Source organism: Garra rufa, chromosome 1 (genome assembly GCF_049309525.1).
Source record: "Garra rufa chromosome 1, GarRuf1.0, whole genome shotgun sequence".
In the NCBI taxonomy this organism is placed as follows: domain Eukaryota; kingdom Metazoa; phylum Chordata; class Actinopteri; order Cypriniformes; family Cyprinidae; genus Garra; species Garra rufa.
Genome location: NC_133361.1, coordinates 63365205 through 63385967, shown reverse-complemented (window position 1 = coordinate 63385967; position 20763 = coordinate 63365205). Strand labels below are relative to the sequence as shown.

The following is a 20763-nucleotide window of genomic DNA, read 5'->3' as shown; positions in this document are numbered from 1 at the left end:
TGGTATCACTCCTTGCAATCAGTCAAAATGGCGAAAAGGTCAACAGCCCTGCAAAATCCAATGCGTAAATAAAACAGAACAAAACTTACACATCATACACATAATAGGCCTCTGTCATCAAATTTAGGAATTTCGGTAACACTTTAGGATAGGTAACACTTATTCACTATTAACTACGGCTTTTCCCTCAATACATTTCTAATTTGCTGCTTATTAATAGTTTGTAAGGTAGTTGTTAAGTTTAGGTATTAAGTAGGATTAGGGATGTAGAATAAGGTCATGTAGAATAAGGCATTAATATAGGCCTAATTAGTACTAATTAATGGCCAATATTCTAGTAATATGCATGCTAATAAACTATGAGGGGCCGTATAGGCCTTAATTATTGAAAGGCCTCTTACAAACACTAGTGAAACGAAAAACATTGATAAACCTTAGTAAAATTCATTCATATGCAATACTGAAAACCTCTTACAAACATTAGTGAAAACATTGATAAACCTTAGTGAAATTCATTTATATGCATTACTGAAAACCTTATACAAACACTAGTGAAAACATTGATTAACATTAGTGAAATTCATTTATACACATAACTGAAAAGCCTCTTACAAACACTAGTGAAAACAATGATCAACCTTAGTGAAATCCATTCATATGCATAACTGAAAAACCTCTTACAAACACGAGTGAAAACGTTGATCGACCTTAGTGAAATTCATTCATATGCATAACTGAAATAAGTGAAGATTTCAGTAGATGATGAGAGAGCTAATTTCACTTGAAACGGAAGTTGTGTCAACACTTCCGCTTATTTTGGCGCGTCCGCTTCATGGAGGTTATAGTGGTATACTATAGTGGTAAGTTGTCTGAAGCTTTAAATATTTTTAAACAACATTTTATCGTCGTCAGGTACAATTTCGAAAGTGGGACGACCCCGCACGATGTTACAGAGCTGGCGCCGAGTTGATCTGTCATGGTACTGTGACCGACCGCGTGGGGAGGACGTGTTCGCTTCGATTCACTGACAGGCAGGGCGAACATTTAGAGTTCATGGCTGTTAGAAGTCTGAGTTGTCTGAGCCTCAGCCTATTCATATTTTTCTGTTCATATTTACTGTCGTCAAGTACAATTCCGAAAGTGAGACGAAACAGCGCGATGTTACAGAGCTCGCACCACGCTGGCCTGTCATAAGCGCAGCTCTGACTGTGACCATGACCGACTCACAGCACAGGCACATTCACTTCGCTAGTGCCACCGAATTGTTAGCGCGAGCGTCAGCCTCTATTCGTACTACACAGAAATTCCTGATTTTCTCTGTACATAACATACTGTAAATCAGTATTAATTTATTATTACAATTATTTTGCCTATTATTCTTCTACCACACCAAAGTTGTATTGTGAAGAACTGCACGTAGCAGAGACTTAATAGGCTACTGTAAGTTATTCCTCTGGAGGAGCACTTCCAACATTGTTTAGCATGCCAAATTAAACATGCAGAAAATTACCAGTGCTTTACGGCTTTCCAGCCCATTCAAAGCAGGTAACACTACTATTTATATGTAACGTTAGTAATGAAAAAAAAAAAAAAAAAATGAACAGCTAATCGAAGCGAACACGTCCTCCCCGCACGGTCGGTCACAGAACCATGATAGATCAGCTCTACATCGCGCGGTGTCGTCCCACATTGAAAATAGTACCTGACGACGATAAAATGTTGTTTTAAAATGTTTTAAAGCTTCGGAAAACTTATGACTAACCTCCATGAAGCGGACGCGCCAAATTAAGCGGAAGTGTTGACACACCGCTTCCGTTTTAAGTGAAATTAGCTCTCATCACCTGCTGAAATCTTCACTTGTTTCAACGATGCATATGAATGAATTTCAGTAACATTGATCTATCTAGAGCAGTGGTTTTCAATCCTGGTCCTGGGGACCCACAGCTCTGCACATTTTGTATGTATCCCTTATTTGACACACTCAGTTAAGTATCTCTCGCCTAACGAGCTGATGAACTGAATCAGGTGTGGTAAATAAGAGAGACACACAAAATGTGCAGAGCAGTGGGTCCCCAGGACCAGGATTAAAAACCACTGATCTAGAGCACCATCTGTAAGCTTAAACTTTTACTTTTATGCAATACCAAACCTGAGAATGAGGTTTAAATATCCCACAACATTCCCGTACACAGAATAAATATATGAGTACTCCACATTTACTTATATATTTATGAAAGTTTCATGAATGATGGCCAATAACGTTTAAGTCTTTAAGGATGATTAATTGCTGTAAAGTCCAGAGAGTGAATATAGAGGGACATGAGGGGACAGGATGTCAAGTGTAATACAAGTTTATTCTTCTCTATTGTACAGTCTAGAGTTTGAGAAAAGAAATAGTCAGACAGAATTGTAATTGAAGTAAACTGACAAACATATCACAGTAAGGACACCTTATATCAGTCGAACAATACCATGCTCTAAACATTTAGTGTAATTTTGTTGAATGTCATATAATTTTTTTTCTTTCTTTTTCAAGCGCTTTACAACATTTTATTTATGCTTTCTGGCTGGCTTATTGCATTAAATAAAAAATATGTATTTATTTCCAACAGATAGCAGTACTCTCTATTTTAAAAAATAAATGATGTATAATTTAGAGGTGAATATTGTTTACTTTGCAGTCTTTTTGACACTATATATATATATATATATATATATATATATATATATATATATATATATATATTTGGGGACAGCATCTTTTGAACATCCTTTTTAACCAGAGTCTTTCCTTTTTCAGATTGGCAAGCTGTAATCTCAAAATTCAGCACTGTGAAATTGTGTCTTCAGCTCTACAATCATCAAACTCTCCACTGAGAGAGCTGGACCTGAGTAACAATGACCTGCAGGATTCAGCAGTAAAGTTACTGTGTGCTGGACTGAAGAGTCCAAACTGTCAACTCAACATACTGAGGTTTGGCTTATACATAGATTCTTATTTTAGTGATAATGTGACTATATAGCAGATTGTTTCACGTTTTGTATGTTTATAGTCCAATTTTTGTTCTAAATTTAATTGGTTTTACTGATTCATAAATGTTTAATGATCAAGCGCCATTGAAAAACCTTCAAACAATGCAACTGAGCATCATTTTGGGATGTAAAACTTTACATTAATATTGAGCCTCATTTACAAAATAAACGTCAACAAGTTGTTTCTACACAAAACTCGTAATTTATCAATATGGACATGAGCGGTGGTTTCGGTCAAATCTCGCATCAGGTCTCAGCTCGTGTCCACAAGTTTTTGAGTATTCACACATTGTCGCATCACACACCTGCAGTGCTTCTGGTCAAGGCATCAAGAGCCACCACACACAGACGTGTCAAGGAATTTGGCTACAGTTGTCATATTCCTCTTGATAAGCCACTCCTGAACCACAGACAACATCAGAGGCGTCTTACCTGGGCTAAGGAGAAGAAGAAATGGACTGTTGCCCAGTGGTCCAAAGTCCTCTTTTCAGATGAGAGCAAGTTTTGTGTTTCATTTGGAAACCAAGGTCCTAGAGTCTTGAGGAAGGGTGAGAAGATCATAGCCCAAGTTGCTTGTAGTCTAGTGTTAAGTTTCCATCGTCTGTGATTATTTGGGGTACAATGTCATCTGGTGGTGTTGATCCACTGTGTTTTTTGAAAACCAAAGTCACTGCACCCGTTTACCAATAAATTTTAGAGTACTTCATGCTTCCTTCTGCTGACCAGCTTTGTGAAGATGCTGATTTCATTTTCCAGCAGCATTTGGCACCTGCCCACACTGCCAAAAGCGCCAAAAGTTGGTTAAATGACCATGGTGTTGGTGTGCTTGACTGGCCAGCAAACTCACCAGACCTGAACCCCATAGATCTAGTATTGTCAAGAAGAAAATGAGAAACAAGAGACCATAAAATGCGGATGTGCTGAAGATCACTGTCCAAAAAACCGTCTCTAGTTACGTATGTAACCTAGGTTCCCTGAGGGAACGAGACGCTGCGTCATCAATGCTATGGGGAACGCCATTGGCGAGCCTCTCTCTGAACTTAGTCTGCCAACCAATCAGATGACGGGAGTGACGTCACAGGGGCGGTGACGTAAGCGACCAGGAAGTATAAAAGCACATGCATTTGAAGCCGGCATCAGCTCCAAGGAATGAAGCGAGCGCGGCAGGAATGCGGGAATTATGGTCTATGACGCAGCGTCTCGTTCCCTCAGGGAACCTAGGTTACATACGTAACCAGAGACGTTCCCTTTCGGGAACTCTCGCTGCATCATTAACGCTATGGGGAACGAGATAACTACGCCCCATAATTCCAAATACCTGCCTAGTGTCTGCTAGGACACTGGTGAACCTGCCAGAACACAAGAAAGTCTCCGCTTGGGGAAATTGCCAGGACGCGAGTGGTATTACACCGCTGTCTGGAGAACCGCCAGAGCAAGAGGGAGAGCATACACCTCGGCCCTCAGGCACAGTACACCTCTGTGCCTGAAATATATATATATACCTCGGCCTCGGGCACACGAGGAGAGTGTAGTACACCTCTGTCTGGGAGACAGCCAGAACAAGAGGGACACAAGTAGTGCCTGGTGAACCTGCCAGGACACTGGAATGTCTCCGCCTGGGGAAATTGCCAGGACGCAAGTAGTATTAAGGTGCGTTCACACCGGATGCGAATGAAGCGGCAAGCGCGAGTGATTTACATGTTAAGTCAATGCAAAGACGCGAATAGCCATCCTGCGGCGCGAAACGCGCGAATAGCGCGAATGAAGCGGCGCGCATTGAGCGTTTCAAGCGATTGCCGCGCCATTCGCGCGAAACGCGCGAGTTCAAAAATCTGAACTTTGGCGAAAATCCGCGCCGCGTTAACCAATCAGGAGCTTGCTCTAGTAGTGATGGAGGCAGAAATCCGAAACAACAATGGAGGACAAAATCACCGTTGCTGTCTGTGGTAACTCGGAGCTGTACGATACATCTTTGGACTTTTGTAGAAACAGGAATAAAAAGGATCTTGCTAGGAAGAAAGTGAGTGAAGAGGTCGGACAATCTGGTTAGTTTTAAAAACCGCTCTTTACTCAATTTGACCTACATATACATACATATTGAGACTACAAGCAAGCTAGAGCTGGCAAATTGAGCTCATTCACCTATTTTACAACTACTTTCCCGCTGACGAGTGGCAGAAGCCCCTCCCATGACGCGAATTCGCGTCTGTTGTGAAGAAAATGTCACGCGCGAATGACGCGAGTAAACTCAAATGTTCAAGCGTTCAACTACGCGCGAATAGCGCGTTTTTTCCGCGCAAGTCGCGTCCGGTGTGAACGCACCATCACACCTCTATCTGGGGAACCGCCAGAACAAAAGGGAGAGAATACACTTCGGCCCTCAGGCACACGAGGGACAAAATGTCTGTCACTTAAGGACAGAAGAGCCTGTTGAGCAGCTCAGAAGGAAACATATGACCAAGGGGTTCTTACCACTAACAAGCCACCGAGAGGGAGCGTGGTAGGCCGATAAAGCCGCCACGGATACCTTCAAGGTGGAGTGGGCTAACCCTGCGGAAAGCGAGATTGCAGGAACTCCAGTACTGTACCACTGAGTCTAGCAATCACCACTTAAGCCATAAGATTTCCTTGTGGCGGGAGCTCTGGATTAAGGAGGGTCTCAGCATCCTCAGTTGAGGGACCGGGTCCTACAAGTTGTGCCCCCTCAGGGGTCATACTCTTTCCAGAACTCCGGGGAGCAGAGCGATCGGGAAAAAAGCGTACAGGCGAAGCCTCGGCCACGTCTGTACCATAGCGTCCAGTCCAAGAGGAGCTGGAGGGATTAGAGAGTACCAGAGGGGACATTGCGATGTCTCTCGAGTCGCAAAGAGGTCCAACTGAGTCTGGCCAATATTCTCCAAATGTGCTCCACTACTTCGTGGTGAAGCATTGATTCCCCGAGCCTCAGCCCCTGCCTTGACAGGACGTCTGCTCCCGAGGACCAACCCGCAGCATTGCAGATGTCCTGGTTAGGGACACCTACTAACAGAGCTTCAGAGGCAGCCAAGCCTCAAGTAAAGTGAGCCTTGACCCCCAAGAGTAATGGCAGGCCAGAGGGCTCATAAACAGTAGAAATGGTATCCACGATCCATCTACTGACAGTGCTGTTTCGAAGCAAGGTACCCCCCTCAGGGAAAAATACCGAACAGCGGTGCTCTGTTCTACGCCACATATATGGACGTATGTGTTCTGTGCTCACACTGTACACATTAGCAGTTATACTTCCGAAGGTCGCTAGCTCCACGAATGGAGGAAGGAGTGCACCGCGAAGGAAACATATGACCAAGGGGTTCTTACCCACTTACAGGCCACCGAGAGGGCGCGTGGTAGGCCGATACAGCCACCACGGATACCTTCAAGGTGGAGTGGGAAACGAGAAAACGAGATTGCAGGAACTCCAGTACTGTACCAATCGGGCAGTAAACTAAGTCTAAAAGGGCAATCATGACGCTTGACAGGATCCGCTTAAGCCATAAGGTTTCCTTGTGGCGGGAGCTCTGGATTGAGGGGGGTGGTGAACAGGCGGGCTGAAAACGTACTCGGTTACTTTCGTAACCTCGGTTCCCTGAGATACGGGAACGAGTACTGCGTCTGTAAAGACGCTTATGGGGAAAAGCTCCTTTTCTCCTGAGACTGAAGCATTTCAATAACGCAGTGTAACTGCACGGCCATTGGTTCGTGCAGTGTTAAAGAAACGAACCAATGGCTCGGCAGCGGAGATGCACAAACCTATGGCGATGATTCGCGCCCGATCGCGCCAAAAGGGGCGGAGCATCTGGCTATATAAGCGAGCATTTCGCCATAGGGAACTCAGGTACTTCGACTGAAGCGACGACTGAGTCGTACAGCTACCTAGCACGGCCAGCAACGCAGTACTCGTTCCCGTATCTCAGGGAACCGAGGTTACGAAAGTAACCGAGTACGTTCCCTTTCGATACTTTCACTCGTACTGCGTCTGTAAAGACGCTTATGGGGAACCAGTACAATCCCGCCGTTGCTAAGGTAGAGGAACGACTGACATGACCCTAGCACTAAGGGCTAATAAGGGCCAATTTGTTCGATCAGATAGCCTGATAAACATCCGTTCCAAGGAATAAGTACACTTGGAGCTCCACAGAGGCCAAGACGCACTATATATAACATACTGGTAAAACCTACCACTATGTGGAAAGGACCCGAGTCTGTAAGACTGGAACGTCCAAGTTATAGAATCTAGCAAATGTGGACGGTGAGGCCCAGCCTGCCGCCGCACAAATCTCTGCAATGGAAACCCCACTAGACCACGCCCAAGACGAGGCGATGCCCCTCGTTGAATGGGCCCTTACTCCCATGGGACATTGTAGGCCCAAAGAGGAGTAAGCCAGCGTGATGGCTTCCACAATCCATTTGGATAATCTCTGTTTTGTGACCGAACACCCCTTGGTGCGGCCACCAAAACATACAAACAGCTGTTCTGACTGCCTAAAAGGGGCAGAACGCTCTATATAACATCTCAGAGCCCTGACAGGGCAGAGAGGGTTAAATCCCTGGTCTTGCTCCGTAGGAGGAAGAGCCAAAAGGGAAATAATCTGGTCTCTAAAGGGTGTAGAGAGACTTTTGGGAACATACCCATGCTTTGGCTTCAGGATGACCTTAGAGTCATTTTGCCCGAATTCCAAGCAAACGGGGCTCACAGAGAGCGCCTGTAAATCACCCATGCGTTTGACTGATGCTAATGCCAATAGCAGGGCAGTCTTCAACGTCAGGGGGCGAAGGCCTATGGACTGAAGCGGTTCGAAGGGAGGGCCCTTCAGGGCCCTCAACACTGTGGGTAAGTCCCAAGACGGAACCGTAATGGGGCGAGGGGGATTAATCCGCCTTGACCCCTTTAAGAAACGAACGACCAAGTCGTTCCTTCCCACAGATTGACCGTTTACAAGGTCATGGAATACCGCTATAGCTGCAACATAGACCTTGAGCGTGGAAGGGGATCTCCCCTTATCCAACAGCTCTTGCAAGAAGGACAATATCACAGATATGTCACATAAAATTGGGTCCGTACCGCGGGTGGAACACCAGGCAGAAAAGACAGACCACTTGAGATCGTAGAGCCGCCTCGTAGAGGGTGCTCTAGCCTGTGAAATAGTACTCAAAACCGACTCAGGGAGACTTAAAGGCTCCCGTCTAGAGCCCAAACGTGTAGCGCCCACAATTCCGGTTGGGGGTGCCATATCGTTCTGTTCGCCTGTGTTAAGAGATCTCGTCTCAGTGGCACGGCCCATGGTGCTCTTGAGAGCAGCCTGGGAAGATCTGGAAACCAATGCTGGTTCTGCCAGAATGGAGCCACTAACAGGACTTTGAGTTTCTGTTCCCGCACTCGCCTGATGACCTGTGGCAGCAGAGCGATAGGAGGGAATGCGTATAACAGGAGATTGGGCCATTCTTGGGTCAATGCGTCCTGTTCCTTCGAAAAATAAATTGGGCAGTGATGATTGTCTTTTGAGGCGAAAAGATCTACTCGCGCCCTGCCAAAGACAGCCCATATTTGCTGAACCGTGTGAGGGTGAAGCGTCCATTCGTCTGAGGAGACGTTGCTCCGAGACAACATGTCTGCTCCCTGATTCAGTTTGCCTGGCACATGCGTCGCTCTTAGAGAGCGGAAGTGCAGCTGAGCCCATTTCAGGAGACGTTCTACCATCGTAAATAGACGTCTCGACGAGAGGCCCCCTTGGTGATTTATGAAGGACACCACTGTCATGCTGTCCGAACGGACTAAGACATGGTGACCCTTCAGCGCAGGTAGAAGGGTGTGAAGGCCTAAACATACTGCTAGCATTTCCAAGCAGTTGATGTGAAGGCGACTCTCTGCTTTCGACCATAGGCCGAAAGCAGGCTGGCCGTCGCACAGCGCCCCCCAACCTAAGTTGGAGGCGTCTGTCGAGACCGCTTTCCTTCTGACCACCAAGTCCAGGGGAACGCCCTGTTCCATCCATTGAGCGCACCTCCAAGGAGCCAGGGCTGCTATACAGGCCCGATCTACCTTGATGCGCTGGCGTCCCAAACGCCACGCTTGAGGAGGAACCTTTGGTTTCAACCAGAACTGCAGGGGGCGCATTTGAAGCAGACCCAACTGAAGTACTGGAGATGCTGAGGCCATAAGGCCGAGCATCTTCTGAAAAACCTTGAGAGGGCGAAGGGCTCCTATTTTGAAGGAAGCCGCGAGCCTGCGAATGGCTTGGGCTCTCTGCGGCGCAACTGCTGCCTTCATTTGACGTGAGTCGAAAACTGCTCCCAGGAACGCAATGCGTTGGCTGGGAGACAGCACGCTCTTGGCAAAATTGACCTTGAGTCCTAGGCACTCTAAGTGGCTGAGGATTAAGGCTCTGTGGTGTGTTAGCTCGCTCTCTGACTGGGCTAGGATGAGCCAGTCGTCCAGATAGTTCAGGACGCGGATTCCCATCTGTCTCAGAGGGGAAAGTGCTGCGTCCATGCACTTTGTAAACGTGCGAGGGGCTAACGACAGTCCGAACGGAAGGACTGTATATTGATATGCCACTCCCTCGAAGGCGAATCTCAAGAATTGCCTGTGATGGGGGGCGATCTGAATGTGGAAGTATGCATCCTTCAGATCCAGTGAACAAAACCAGTCCCCTTTGCGTATCTGCGAGAGGATCTGTTTTAGTGTAAGCATTCTGAACGGCCGTCTCATGAGGGCGCGATTCAGCTGTCTGAGGTCGAGGATGGGGCGTAGACCGCCATCCTTCTTTGGAACGAGGAAGTAACGGCTTTAAAAACCTGACTCGCTCTGTGTTGGGGGGACCGTTTCCACGGCGCCCTTGGCCAACAGATTCTTTACCTCTAATCGCAAGACGTCTGCGTCTTTGCTGCGAACTGAGGTGGTGATCACACCATGAAAGCGAGGAGGTCTTCGAGCGAACTGGAGTACATAGCCTCGTTCTATTATACCCAAAACCCATTTTGACACTCCGGGGATGGCTTGCCATGCCGCGGATCGTGTCGCTAGGGGCTGCAATGGTTCGCACAGCTGTATGCTGTCTGAAAGCATTGGAAGAGGAAATTTGCTCTTTTCTTGAAAATGTTTGTTTTTTATTTTTCCCGCTATCACAGCGGTTTGCTGTAAGGGCGCTGATATAAAGGGCCCGTGAGTTACAGCTACATTTTTTACAAACATAAGTTCCCTTACACCCGGAACAGAACGGAGTGTAGAAGGGCTTAAAAGAGGCACTTTGGGGGCTGGTCCGGCTGCTGCGAGACTTGGCCCCTCCCTCTTCCTGCTGTTGAGATCAGGAAGACGCTGGCGGCGCCTGGTCCAGCACCACTCTTGGCCGAGGTCCCTGACGCTTAGGGAAGGGAAAGCGCTTGGCTGGGCGTGACCGAGGACGGAGCTCCGTCTGAGGCGCTGGTTGCGCAGCTGGGGGCGTGGCTTTCGCAGGCTGCTGAGTCGGCGCCGGCTTGGGGCGACTAGGAGCCGTTGCAGAGCTCGAGCGTTTGGGCAGGAAATGTCGCATGGCTTGGGACGATTTCTGTGCCGCGGTGAAGCGCTCCGCGAAACCCTCGACAGCTGGGCCGAACAGGCCGGTCGGCGAGATGGGGGAGTCAAGGAAGGCGACCTTATCCGCGTCCTTGATCTCCGTCAAGTTAAGCCACAAGTGGCGCTCCAGCACCACTAAACTGGCCATCGATCGCCCGATCGCCTGAGCCGTCATCTTTGTGGCGCGTAACGCCAAATCCGTAGCGCTACGTATCTCTCTGAGCGGGGAATCGTCCAGGTTCAACTCGTCCAGACCGCGGAGGAGCTTTGCTTGGTACACCTGGAGTACCGCCATAGAGTGAAGCGCTGAAGCTGCCTGTCCAGCAGACGAATACGCTCGTCCAGCGAGGTTAGAGGTCGTTCTGCAAGGCTTAGACGGGTGTGACGCCCTCGCCTTCCAACCGATAGCGGTGGGCGGGCAAAGGTGCGCAGCAACTGACTCGTCCAGCGGGGGCAGCTTCTCGTAGCCCTTTTCCTCAGCGCCATCGACCGTGGTGAGGGCAGCAGAAGAGGAAGTATGAAGGCGGGCGGAGTATGGAGCACGCCAGGACTTAGAGATTTCGTCGTGGACTTCGGGGAAGAATGGTGAAGCTCGCTGACGAGGGGCCTGGCGGCGCCCCGGCAGAAACCATTCGTCCAACCGGCTCCTAGAGGGCTCCTCGGGAGGAGACCATTGAAGATCCAGCTCCTCAACAGCTTTAGATAGGACGCAGAACAGTTCGGCGTCCATACCGGCGCTGGCGGTGCTGGATTGCGCAGACGGCAAGGGGGCGGGGTCATGGGAAGAGCCCGACAACTCCTCTGCGTCAGATGCGGCCAATGACATGCTGTCATCCTCGCATTCACTTCCTCCGAAGGAGACCAGATCGCTCGCAGCCGCAGAGGGACGCTGGTCAGGATGCAGGAAGAGAACTGGCGATTCCTCTCCATGTGGTGAAGGCGAGGCACGCGGGGTCTGAGCCGGCGTGAGCTCGCCTGTCACCACGCTCTTAGATCTCTTGCCCCGCTGCTTCTTCCTAGCAGGCTCTTGCGAGGAAGTAAGCGGGAGGGCGCGAGAAGCGGCGTCGCTCTCTGAAAAGAAAGCTAGCCGCGAGCGGAGGGAAGTGAGACTCATATTCCCGCAGTGGGAACATTCCGTCTCATTGAGCGCAGCCTCAGCGTGGGCGTGACCCAGGCACGAGACGCACTCAGCGTGAGTGTCAGCGGCGTGCAGAGGGGCTCTGCACGAGCGACAAAAACGCCGTGGCATTTGAAACAACGCCGTAGAAATTTGCTCTTAATTTGCTCTTTTAGATGTTCGCCGGATAGCAGCAGGGAATCAGCTCCGGAGCGTCAATCCGCCGAGCAGTGAAGATCCGCTGCGAGGCTCGTCAACGGCGAAGAAGAGGCTTGCTTGAGCGAAGTCTGCGTAGTCAGTCTCTGCGAAGATCAGAAGTCGTCGCTGAAGAAGAAGGATCTGAGTTCCCTATGGCGAAATGCTCGCTTATATAGCCAGATGCTCCGCCCCTTTTGGCGCGATCGGGCGCGAATCATCGCCATAGGTTTGTGCATCTCCGCTGCCGAGCCATTGGTTCGTTTCTTTAACACTGCACAAACCAATGGCCGTGCAGTTACACTGCGTTATTGAAATGCTTCAGTCTCAGGAGAAAAGGAGCTTTTCCCCATAAGCGTCTTTACAGACGCAGTACGAGTGAAAGTATCGAAAGGGAACTGTTTTTTCCCATGATCTAGACAGTTCAGCGTGCAGACCGGGGAAAAAGCGGGAGGCTCCATTTTTGGAAGTGCAGACTTAGTCCGCAGAAAACATAGAGTTTGCTTTTCTGCGGCTCATTCTCTTATACAGCGGGCCAGTTAATGTTGAATATTGCTGCCGCATTAGTCAGCACTTCCAACATCTCCTCATATTGAGGCGATCAGGGGGGCGGTTGAATATTTTGACAACGTTCTCCACAGCGACCTCCTCGGAGGAAGATAGGAGAAGCGTTGATGACTCTTCCTGGAGGGAAGGAACCGCAGCGCGGGCTTCCTCATCCAGTAGGAGGTCAATCGATCCACCAGGTGAGGAAGGAGATAGGGCATCACCCGTCTCCATTCCCTCAAGTAGATCTGGCTGCGAACCCCACGAGTGCAGCTGCCACTCCGCCTCGGCGGAAGCGGGGCCAGACCCGCGAGAAACGCTGGTGAAAACTCCCTCCTCGAAGAAAGCCCTCCGGGAGCGAAGCACCCACAGTGGAAGAGGTTCACACTGCGAACAGCCAGCCCCCTGGAGGGCTGACAGTGCATGCTCCGCACCCAAGCAGACCACATACAGACTGTGTTTATCCCCACCAACATTGGCAGGGAGGAACACACTGTCTGTGAGGCTGCTCTACTGCTATAAAATAATTACTTCTTTCCCCCTATATTGGCTAACATATCCACTCAAATAAAAGTTGTGCAAACTGGCACAGAAAAGCAGTGGATTTGTAACAGACAGACACTCAGAGAGCGCTTCACTGAATGACAAAAGCTGATGCCGGCTTCAAACGCATGTGCTTTTATACTTCCTGGTCGCTTACATCACCGCCCCTGTGACGTCACTCCCGTCATCTGATTGGTTGGCAGAATAAGTTCAGAGAGAGGCTCACCAATGGCGTTCCCCATAGCGTTGATGATGCAGCGAGAGTTCCCGAAAGGGAACTGGGCCTTCCATACCACCTCAACAGTTCCACAGACTGATCACCTCAATGCCATGCTGAATTAAGGCAGTAATTAAAGCAAAAGGAGCCTCTACCAAGTATTGAGTACATAAATTAACATACTTTGCAGAAGACCAACAATTCACTAAAAATGTTTTAACAATTTGCATAACAAAAAATGTTTTTTAAGGCAATCACCTATTTCACCTTTAATCGTAAATTTTAAGTGCTCGGATCTGCGCTTATTTCTACGTTAGATTAATAAATGAGGCACATTGTCTACAGATATCTTCTACATATATGAAACAATGCATTTACTTCTTTCAAACATCATTTGATGTCTGTGCAGTTGTTAAGTCTGTTTATGGTTGCGTTCATCTGTAATGTTTAATCTACTGTAGATGAGTGCAGATATGAGAACCCATATGCAGTTCACTGATAAACAGAAAAAAACAAATACTACACAAATAGAACTAAAACATCACATAAGCGTGAGCACCTGAAATTCGCATGAACTGGCTTGAGCTTGACATGAACAGGTTAGACAAAACTCACCAACAGCAGGTTACATCAACAAAGCTGGACCAGACTTTATGAAAGCATGAGGGCTAATTATGCTGAATGGACTAAACACTAAACAAGACCAAAAGTAAAATTATGTAATAGAAAAAAAGGAATATGAAGTAAATGAGGTAAATGACAAGATCACATGAGGAGCACAGGAGATCAAAACTAGCATGACAAAACTTGAAAAAAGGTGTGTTAAACTTGAAGCAGCGCTGCGCAGACCGATTGGCAGCTAACTTGAAATAGTGCAAGCCGGTTAGAAATTGACCAATTTAAGTGAGCCAATGCTACATCACTGTGATATATGGCATCAAGTACTCAGGTATTAAAGTTCTCCATCACTACAATGAATTTCCATTAATTGAGTCTACAACAGATTTCTGTATATTGTTGTGGTTCTGCCGGCACACCAAAAATTATCCCCACCAAGGCTGCAGCTTTTTAGTAACAGCAGTCGGTAATTAGCAGAGAACATAGAGCACAACTTAAATTTCTGTGCTTTCAATTCTGCCCCCGACTGCAATCGGCAGCTCTTGCTGATCGGTCTGTGAAGAGCCACATGGACTCAAACATTCCTAAAGACTTGAAAACATGAACACTAAGGAAACCTAAAACAAATGAGACAACAGTGTGTATGTAATTAATTATTTCTCATTACCCTGTTTAGATTGGCTATCTGTAATCTCACTGATCAGCACTGTGAAACTATGGCTTCAGTTTTACAATCATCAAACTCTTCTCTGAGAGAGCTGGACCTGAGTAACAATGACCTGCAGAATTCAGGAGTGAAACGGCTGTGTGCTGGACTGAAAAATCAAAACTGTCAACTCAACAGACTGAGGTAATTAATGGGGTATTTAAATCTTCTTACTAACATATATAACATTCACTGGCCACTTTATTGGATACAACTGTTCAGCTGCTCATTAATGCAACTGTCTAATCAGCCATGTGACAGCATACAGAAACTGCTGAACTACTGGTTTTTCAAAAACAACCATCTCAGAGTCACCAGTTCTGTCATACTGTGCTTCTTGAAAAGTATTGGTGCTGTGTTTGATCTCATTGATTGTTTTTAATATGTATGTCAGGGAAAAATTATTCTGAATCAGGAACAGTTCAGCAGGGTGTCCCGAGGGGTTCTGTGCTAGGGTCCATTTTGTTTGATATATATATGTTGCCTATGGGAGAGATTATTTAAAAGTAGGAATGTAACGATGCATGCTGAGTTGGATGAAAATAAATAAAAATATGTGATTCAAGTTGGTTGAGATGTTTAACGAATCAATACATTTTGCAGTGGGGATTTATATGAATATCTGTCATAAGCTGGGGACACACTACACGACTAGCAGAAACATTCTAAGACTGACCTGAACACACTTAACGACTGTTTTCCACCGACTGGAACCGATTTTAGTCTTTGACAATCGAAAAGGAAAACAAACCTAATGACTGAGTCACTCCACTACACAACACACTTAACGATTGGTGAATCACGACTGGACAAATTCTACCGAACCAAAAAAAACAAAACAGTGGACTACAACCGCAGCATCCTACCCGCGCTCTCTCAGCCGCACCAAAATACAACACTACGCACCTGTACTTTTATTTGACACCTGTTTTACTTATTGAAACGTTAAAACGCATTTTTATTATAATATATCTTTTCAAATACCTAGGTCTGTTTAATTTCCTTAATTATAACATTTCTAGCACTATTTTTAAACGTTTATTCAAGCAGTAATATATAAATGATCTCATGTACTGTATGCTTGTCTAAAATCAGGGATTAGAAACGAATTGGTTCCAGGTAAAAACATATATTTTTTTTCTTTACATTTACGGAGAACGATTATTAATTATTTATTAAAATTAAACATTAGGCTACTTAATAAAGTCAAGGCACTATAATTTTCTTATCCATTTGATACAACTATTATAGCTATACAATTAATATAGAATAATTTTATTTCGTCATATTCGTGATTTATGAATTTATATACAAAAACTTTGTTTTGAAGTGTAAGCTATTTGTTATGTTTGTATATTTATTATGAAGAAAATTTGTTAACCTAGCCTATAAAGTTGATTTAATATTGTTGATAATACATTTTTAGAAGAAGTTAAAAGTTAAAAAAAGTAATAATTAGCCTGTAGTTTATAGATATTTAGGACTATAGGCTAATCTTTTTCTTGAGTTTTCCTACACTGCAGATCGAAATAAAATCATTCTTGATCATCTTTAAAATGGGAGAATCACTGGCATAATTTAGAGTAGGGGAGCGCGAAGCACAAACGAACGTGGGGTTGTTTTGTTTCACGCGTGGTTTAAATATTTCCACACATGCTAGCATAACCAAATTTACCGTATTTACGAAAAAAGTGCACCAAAATGCAAAAGCCTTTTGAAGATATCGCAGAATTTTTAGTTTACCACAGTAAAAGTACATTTCTGCCTGCCATAAATTTTTCATTTCAGTTTTTAGTATTCATTTAAAATTAGACAAATCTGCTATTATTTTAATCTCCAGTCTGTTATTTATCAGTTTAGAAGGTTTAATGCTTCGCAAACCAGCAGAAGACACACCTGTATTATATTCCAGTTTCGCAGATGGGGAACGTTGTAACAGTTGATGTTTAATGTTCAGAAATTATTTCAAGAAATGTAAAGCATTTTTGGCTTGTTTATGTGTGTTGTGTTCTGTAAGATGTGTGTGGAGAGAGGGGAGTGTTTTTCTGAATGTCTAAATGTTTTTCATCTATTTGTCCACATTGTTTTGAACACTGTATAGCTGTGTGTTGCGGTCAGGGCCGTTCCAAGCATGGTGGCGATGTGTTCATTGTCAAACTCCAAAATTAGATTATTATTATATATTTTTAAAACATCATTACTTTATTTGAAAAAGTATATATATATATATATAAATACATATATATATATATTGTGTATATGTTTTTAATTCGATCAGATAACATTTTAAGCTGTCATATGGTAATGTTACAATGTATCGCACCTACGGGGCTTGTTGTGACATTTCACTTACTTTTGAGGTAAATAACGAAAAACGTATACACTGTAAATATGAAACAAAGCCACATATTTGTACTAGACAAGTGTGAAAATAATGTGGACAAAAATTTTACTCTGAACCCCACGTAGACTTTCAAAAAACGTGAAATTCAAAAAGTGTTAGGTTTTGCCCCGCGCTCCCCTACTTTGAAGACAAAACTATTTAAATCTGTATAGCCTTATGTTATGAATTAAAAGAAAGGAAATAAATCACAACTCTTATTAGTAGACATCCAGTAAATAACCTCAATATTTTTTAATGAATGTTTTATATTAAACTATCAATTGTATAGTTAATAGTACTATACTGAGAAAATAACCTGTTGTCCAAAGTTGTCAAAACTAAGTTATTGGCAATGCAAATGACTAATCAAAAATTACGTTTTGATATATTTATGGTAAAAAAAAAATAATAATAAATCATGGAACATGATCTTTACTTAATTTCTCCACTTGCATTTATTCGCATGATTTGGCGAGAAGAGAGGTGACCCCTCCTGGTAGTGTGATTTATATATTGTCACTTCTAATCCCCCAGTCACTGACGATTTGACTTTTAGTGCCAGTATGCATGGAAAAAAAAAGTGCCGGTTACGCTAAAGGCTAAAAAATAGAAGTGCCAGTACTGGCCCACTTCAAGCCCTTAAATAAGTGCTTTCGCAGATAAGTGTTACAGATTATCTAATGTCAGGCAGCAGCACAAGTTTGTCAAAATCAAAATTTGTGGATTATACCCGCAGACTGCCATCTAAAGATTCCTATTGGTTATTATTGTATATTGTACTGTATTTCTCTAAAAATGAAGCAGACTAACATGAACACTTTTTGTTTTAGATTATCTGGCTGTATGGTGACAGCAGAAGGTTGTGCTGCTCTGGCATCAGCTCTGAGTTCAAACCCCTCACACCTGAGAGAGCTGGATCTGAGCTACAATCACCCAGGAGAATCAGGAGTGAAGCTGCTCAACCACCTGGAAAAACTCAAGTAAGTTGAGCAGTATGGTTGTGTTTGATAAATCTATACCATGATATATTGTCACAGGTATCCGACGATACGGGTATCAATAAAGCTGTTTCTGTATTGCTGTATTGTTTCAATATTGCAGGATGTGCGCAGCAGTAGACCTTGCTTAATTTGAATGCAAGAACAGTAGAGCTGCCACTAATTACTATTTTTATATCAATTAATCTATTTACTAATTTATCGATTCATCTAAACAACCCCCACAATTTTTTTTTTACTTCAGAACATTTTATTTTTATTAAAATCAATTAATTAGAGATGCTTATGATTATTAAAATTTAAAGGAACCATTAAAATGGAATCCAGAAAAGTAATGAAAAAAATGGTAAAAAATAAAACTGTAAAACTCTCTTTTTTGTTTGAAAAAATTATTTAACCATTAAAACAGAGTAAAGAAAAATTACATTAAAATGGGGAAAAAAAATTAATTTGAATATAAAACAGATTTTATAGGGCCCTATAATAAAAAAAAATTGTGGTCAACAATAGCCTTTAAAATGACTTCAAATACATATATAATAGCAATGAGGCAATAATAATTAGTTCAAATAAAGAATCAAAAGCAAGAAATCATATGGTTTTATTGCACAAAACTGTTGAAATACATAATGTATTATAAACAATAGAGCTAATGTACATTACACATTACAACAAAGGCCTGCAGAGAGCACCAACGGCTTGATGATTGTTTTTACACTTCACTGTGCAATCTAATCCTTGTTTAATATTGACTAAACAACATTTAAGTGAATTGTCCGCTTTAATTTTTACTATTTGGCCATATCTTTACCACCGAAATGTTAAAGCCACAGTAATTAAATGAATATGTGGACATTAAAATATGTAAACTCAGAGTGAGGGTTTAAACATGTATTTTGAAATCGCGATGAACACTTAGCATAACAAGAAAAATATTGATGTATTCTCTTGAGTTTGCATAGGTTTATAAATGATTTACCTTTAAATCCAATGAAATCGCGCACGTCCTAAATGAACGGTATAATAAACCCTAACTCACAACAACATGCTGAGATGATAAAGTTTGAAACGCTCCACACATGTAAATGATAGCAGTTCCTGTGGAACAACATACTGTGAACGGAGCTGCTGTTTTTGCCATGTTTGTGTAATAACAGCAATAACAGGTGGCTTTAATTACATCCAAAAAAAATATATATGTTGCCAACACCTTGCTGAGAAATATAATGTAGCCCTTCAGCGGTTAAGCTATTTTATTGATAACATTTCAGGGCAGCGCTTAGAAGTTTGTGTGTTGCTGAATGTGTGTGTGATCTGTGTGACTGACTGAATAATAGTTGAATGGTACGGTTTCTACCAGTTTTTCCTTTAGTTTTTTTATTAATGTGGTAGAGAACGTACACAACAAAAATCCAATGCCAGGGGTGAGTACAATTGAGAATACAAATGCAGGTTACAAAATCAGGAAAATATTATGAGAATGACACAATGAGACAGTTTTAAGGGCTTTGGAATTGCTGGATGTAAGAAGAGTATCCAGGTAGAATTTAAGGTCCTTACAGAAAACAGGAAAGTAGGGCTTAGAACCTTGACACTTACATTTGTGTAAAAAAGAATTTGCAAGAAAAATAATTTTGTCAAATAATTTTGGTCCTTGTCTTCTTTAGAAAAGCTATGACAACCAAATAAAACATCTTTATATAACAAAACAAAACTTTGTGAAGAAAAATAATGTATGAAAATACAAAAATCCTTCCAAAATAAATTAATATATGTACATTCCCAAAAGAGATGAGACATAAATTCATCTTCATCCCCACAAAATGAACATAAAAAACAGTATCTGGAAACATTTATAAAGCTTAACAGGATAAAAAAAATAAGTAATTTATAAGAAACATCCTTTACTTTATTAGTTATTAAATACTTAGATGACAGAGTCCACAGTTTTTTCCATGTTGAATGTTTTCGTATAGGCCATTCCAGTGGGACACAATATATGGAAGAGAAGTTATCTCATCTTGAAACAGTTGTCTTATTCTTTTGTTCCGACCGGAAGAGGTAGATAAAAAGCAAATTTTCCCAATCACTGTATCAAAAGGATGAATCATTGACAAAGAAAACTGGGGTCTTTCAGAGTCCTTAAGAAGAGTTATGGCCCCAGTAGGAATGGCGTCCATTACAAAAGCAAATTCTCGAGGAGTTACAAGAATATCATATTTATTCAGAAACTCTGAATAAGAATATAAGTAACCATCAAAGTTTAACAACTGAGAAACTAAAATAATATCATTATTGACCCAGTTTGGGAAAAATAAAGATTTAATTTTATAAAGAATTCACCATTATTCCAAAAAACAACAATTGTGAGGACTAAAGTTATGTTTATAAATCAGATGCCACGCCAACAGTACTTGTTTATGAAAATCTGATCATTTCAGGAGCAATTTCGTGATACTGTAATTACAAAACAATAAGAAAGGTAGACCTCCCACCTTAGAGAAAACAATATTAGGAAGAATATTCCAAAATGAATCAAGGTTTGTTAAGTACTGCTTTAACCAATTTATCTTACGTTCATGAGGGCCCGTTCATCACTGCTTGCAGCTTTAATTTTTTTTTTTTTTTTTAGAGTTGTGGCTTTCTCCTTGCAACCCTGCCATGCACACCATGGTTATTCAGTGTTCTTGCAAACTACACTACTCAAAAAAATAAAGGGAACACTAAAATAACACATCCTAGAACTGAATGAATGATATATTTCTACTTTGAATGTGCTGACAACAAAATCGCACAAAAAATGATCAATGAAAATTATGTTAATAACCCATGGATGT

The 20763-nt window shown here is 43.3% G+C and overlaps 1 protein-coding gene across 2 annotated transcripts in view; it reads left to right on the top strand.

Annotated features, from left to right (window-relative positions):
• The window catches only part of LOC141337844 (protein NLRC3-like), a 204283-nt gene that overhangs the window by 13564 nt on the left and 169956 nt on the right, over window positions 1-20763 (top strand). Inside the window, exons 4-6 of one of the 2 annotated variants that reach the window (XM_073843431.1) lie at window positions 2801-2974; window positions 14516-14689; window positions 17759-17908. The exons of the other annotated variant lie outside the window; for it this stretch is intronic. Coding sequence (XP_073699532.1) covers window positions 2801-2974; window positions 14516-14689; window positions 17759-17908 — 498 coding nt within the window. The remainder of the gene's footprint in view (window positions 1-2800; window positions 2975-14515; window positions 14690-17758; window positions 17909-20763) is intronic. 2 annotated transcript variants of the gene reach the window in all.